This window comes from Eulemur rufifrons, chromosome 6 (genome assembly GCF_041146395.1).
Source record: "Eulemur rufifrons isolate Redbay chromosome 6, OSU_ERuf_1, whole genome shotgun sequence".
Lineage (NCBI taxonomy): Eukaryota > Metazoa > Chordata > Mammalia > Primates > Lemuridae > Eulemur > Eulemur rufifrons.
In genome coordinates, this window is record NC_090988.1 from 91,334,678 (window position 1) to 91,338,876 (window position 4,199).

General features: G+C 39.6%; 1 protein-coding gene across 1 annotated transcript; it reads left to right on the plus strand.

Annotated features, from left to right (window-relative positions):
* The first annotated feature begins 549 nt into the window (after positions 1 to 549).
* LOC138384942 (olfactory receptor 4C16-like) lies at positions 550 to 1,482 on the plus strand. Its single transcript, XM_069470583.1, has one exon. It carries the CDS (start codon positions 550 to 552, stop codon positions 1,480 to 1,482), a length of 933 nt encoding a protein of 310 aa, XP_069326684.1.
* Positions 1,483 to 4,199: the final 2,717 nt, after the last annotated feature.

Here is a 4,199-nt window from a genome sequence, read left to right on the forward strand (position 1 = left end):
CATAAATAGTATATGTCCATATAAATATGTAATGTATAAGCCATGTAAAAATAAGACATTATCTAAGGGGCAGTGGTGGTGTGGGACTTTATATCATGGAAATACAAAGGCAGGGCAGTCAAATGTAAACCAAATGTTGAGTGATACACCACGCAAAACATGGGCTCCAAGATTTCTTGAAAATGAAACAAAATGAAGTTAATATTAGAATAGACCCATGCATCCTAACTTTACATTTATTGAATTGGAAAATTAATCAGAATCATGCTAAAGCTAAAAAAGGATTTCATTTGAAAAATGCTACAGGAAAGTATCATATTTATAAGCATATTTGATGCGCACAATAACCCTATGAAGTAGTCACTAAGAATTCAGAAACAAGTGTTGACGTGACTTATTAAGAAACCACAAACAGAAAGTCTCTGGTGAGGAATAATTAATTTTGCTTAAAATATTCCATAACAGCACAGAACACACTATAAATTAATTCCTTTATTTTTTTGCAGATAAACCATTTCACACTTGCCCCTTCTCCTCATTCATGAAACCATGCAACTGGATAATAATGTGACTGAGTTCATTCTGATTGGGTTGACACGGAATCCTTTTTGGAAGAAAATAGTGTTTGTCACTTTCTTACTTTTCTATTTGGGGACGTTGTTGGGTAACTTGCTGATTATTACTACCATCAAGACCACCCGGGCACTCAAGAGCCCAATGTACTTCTTCCTTTTCTACTTATCGTTATCTGATACCTGCTTCTCTACTTCCATAGCCCCTAGAATGATTGTGGATGCCCTCTTACAGAAGGCCACTATCTCTTTCAGTGAGTGCATCATTCAAGTCTTTACATTCCATTTCTTTGGCTGCCTGGAGATCTTCATCCTCATCCTCATGGCCGTTGACCGCTATGTGGCTATCTGTAAGCCCCTGCACTACATGACCATCATGAGCCACCATGTCTGTGGTGTGTTGGTGGCCGTTGCCTGGGTGGGGTCCTGTGTGCATTCTTTAGCTCAGATTTTTCTTGCCTTGAGTTTGCCATTCTGTGGTCCCAATGTCATTGATCACTATTTCTGTGACTTGCAGCCTTTGTTGAAACTTGCCTGTTCAGACACCTACGTGACCAACCTACTCTTGGTTTCCAACAGTGGGGCCATTTGTACAGTGAGTTTTGTCATGCTGATGTTCTCCTATGTGTTCATCTTGCGTTCTCTGAGAAACCACAGTGCTGAAGGCAGGAAGAAAGCTCTGTCCACCTGCATCTCCCACATCATTGTGGTCATCTTGTTCTTTGGACCTTGTATATTTATCTACACACGCCCTGCAACCACCTTCCCCATGGATAAGATGATAGCTGTGTTTTATACACTTGGAACACCTTTGCTCAACCCTGTGATTTACACGTTGAGGAACGCAGAAGTGAAAAATGCCATGAGGAAGTTGTGGAGCAAGAAATTGATCTCAGATGACAAAAGTTGAATGAATGTTTTAAATCCTTCCTTATAGTTTGGAGTGACCTAGATAGAGGATGTGAACAGAGAATGTTATCTTCTTATTGTTGATTTAATGTAATTCTATCTTAGGACATGAGTGTTAGTTCCTTTAGGAAAACAGACAATGTGAACACAAACACTGGCTGATGTTGAGCCATTTTCATGTGGAGGAAGAGACAGATTGAGGTACAAAGAGATACATAAAGCCCACCGCCTTGACTGTTGTTCATGGCTGTGTCTCTGCCTCCCTTGACTGCCTGGTATCACTTGTGGTTTTGGTTTCTTGTTTTTTATGCTCTTGTCCATGTTGACTTCTGGAATTACCTGCTAATAGTGACCCGTCCATGTGCCCAACGTTTATATCCACAGCCTGACAGATTTTTCTTTTTTTAAACAGTTTCCTTTATGAGGCATTTTGGTTTCATCATATGTGATGATCAATCTAGTTGTTCTTCCTGACCCAGCAGAAAGTACCAGATTTAAATAATTGCAGAAGACTTATATTATAAGGGACAGTACATTTAATCTTGGTAATCTCCCTTTCAGTCCTTGGGGTTATACACTGAAATCTCACCATACGTTTATCTACATCATTCTAGAATAGTGATGGAGCACAGAGAGAAAATTTGCCCTTCTGAAAGGGTTCGTGGTTTTAGGAAGCATCTCACTGTTGGGGTTGTAGTCATGTAGCTATTCTTTTTGCAAAATCTATGTTTTGCTCCTAATTTGATCCCTTCTAATTTTGGTATAATATTAAGGTTTCTCTTGAATCGTAATAATTTTTGTAATTTGTTTAATGAGGCCTACTATATCTGAAGCATAGATATTTCAAAGTCAGGTAGAGACATTTATGTGGGCTAGAAATAAAGAATGCAAACAGTTGAGGGTAGGGAATTTGAAAATATTAACAGATTAAAAAAAGAATGTGATAACCAAGAGGAACATTTTTAGGCTTAAAACAGAAATAGTTGCATCACAGATATAATTTATTATAGTAAGTTTTCAACAGAATCCAGAAGAGAGTAACTTAAACGTAAAAGATGGAGATTTTGGATGGAAGGTATATTTCTGCAGTGGAGATGGCTATCACCTTTTATATTTACTTGTCTGGTCCCTGTTAAACCCAAACATATTATGGTAGATGCTGATGGAGTCTCAATCACAGCTCCCTTACCTGAGTACTTTATATTTAGTTTAATCACAGAAAGTTTGGCACTTGGTAACAGCACACTTCTTGATCCTCATATATAGGGAGCATAAAATCAGTTCACATTTACACAGCAGCTACAGAAGGTACTGAGTGATTCAGGAAAACCAAAAGACTTTCCACCTCAGCTACGCACTATAAACTGGCTGTCATAGGATTCAACAAGTCTTGTGTTTGGAGGATGCAGCAGCCTGAACTGGTCAGAACTGGCTCTGAGCAGGGCAGAAGGTCAGAGTAATTCACGAACAAATGGATGATTCTGATTCTTATCTCACTCAGCTCTGTTAAATCCATGCCTTTTTCTAAACTCCCCACAAGAATGACTTCCTTAGGGGTACTCTATGATCAACTGACATGGAAGGAAAGGATTTTTGTCTGGTTTTCAGATAAGGCACCAAAACATGTTGGCATCAATATGAAAGGAACAGCTGCCAGTCATGGCCTGATTCAAAGGTGGTGTCAAAGTTAAGTAATGTATGGAATTTATGCTAGTGGGAAAATTCCTAAATAATATTCTTGTTTTCCACTTTATATGGGGAAAAGATGTCCTGGATTACGGTTATACATTGACTCAAGGGCAGTGATAAATTTATGGATCATTGATCAAGTGTCTGGAAGGTAAAAAACCTGGACGAAGTTGTCTGGAAAGTGTTATGTGAATAGACCTAGTTAATGTGGGTACTAACTAGCAAGCAACTACGAGAGAGTAGGCTTTACATTTTCAGATGATCAGCATGAACTATGTTCTGATATGAGTTAGCCTAAGATATTCCAGTAATGGCAAACAGGCACATGAACAGTGTGTATATTGGCTAGGATGTAAGCTGTGCATGGGCTCAGTGATGTGCTCTCCTTATCTGCCTCTGGAACTTCTGGATGTCCCACCTGCCAGTAGCAGATTCTTTGTCTGAGCCCTCAGTACAATATCTGTCCCTGGGAGAACAGTCTCCACCTGACACCAGGTTAATCATATTGGACCTGTTCTACCAGGAAGGTGGCAGCAAGTAACTCTTATGAGAAATGATACACACTTTAGGTATAATTTGTCATCCATCACCACAGCGTCTGCACCAACATTTGATGGTTTGAAGACTGACTGAAACATTGGCATAATATCCCTTAAACATTTCCAAGGACATTATACCTATTTGTGGGTAAAGATGTGAAAATATTCTCATGATCTCAAAATGAGGAACTGATTGTACCAACTAACTTACCACCCACAAGAATCCATGTGATAGAAGAGGGTAAAGGCCTGTTAACAGACCAATTAAGGGATTAGGTGGAAGTCAGCTCTGTGAGGAGTTGGGATGCTGCACTTCGGAGTCAGTACCTGCGCTGTGCACTGAACCAATGCCTGACATATGACGTGAGGTCCCCACTTGCCTGGCATACATCATATGAGACCTAAGAGGGGGAAGTAGAATGTTCCCTATTGTTAACTCTCCCAGAATCTTATTTCTGGAGTCTGCAGTTTCACCAGGTTGGAGTTCTTG

Coding starts and splice junctions, on each gene's coding strand:
- LOC138384942 (XM_069470583.1), top strand. CDS start 550: ATGCAACTGGATAATAATGTGACTGAGTTCATTCTGATTGGGTTGACA.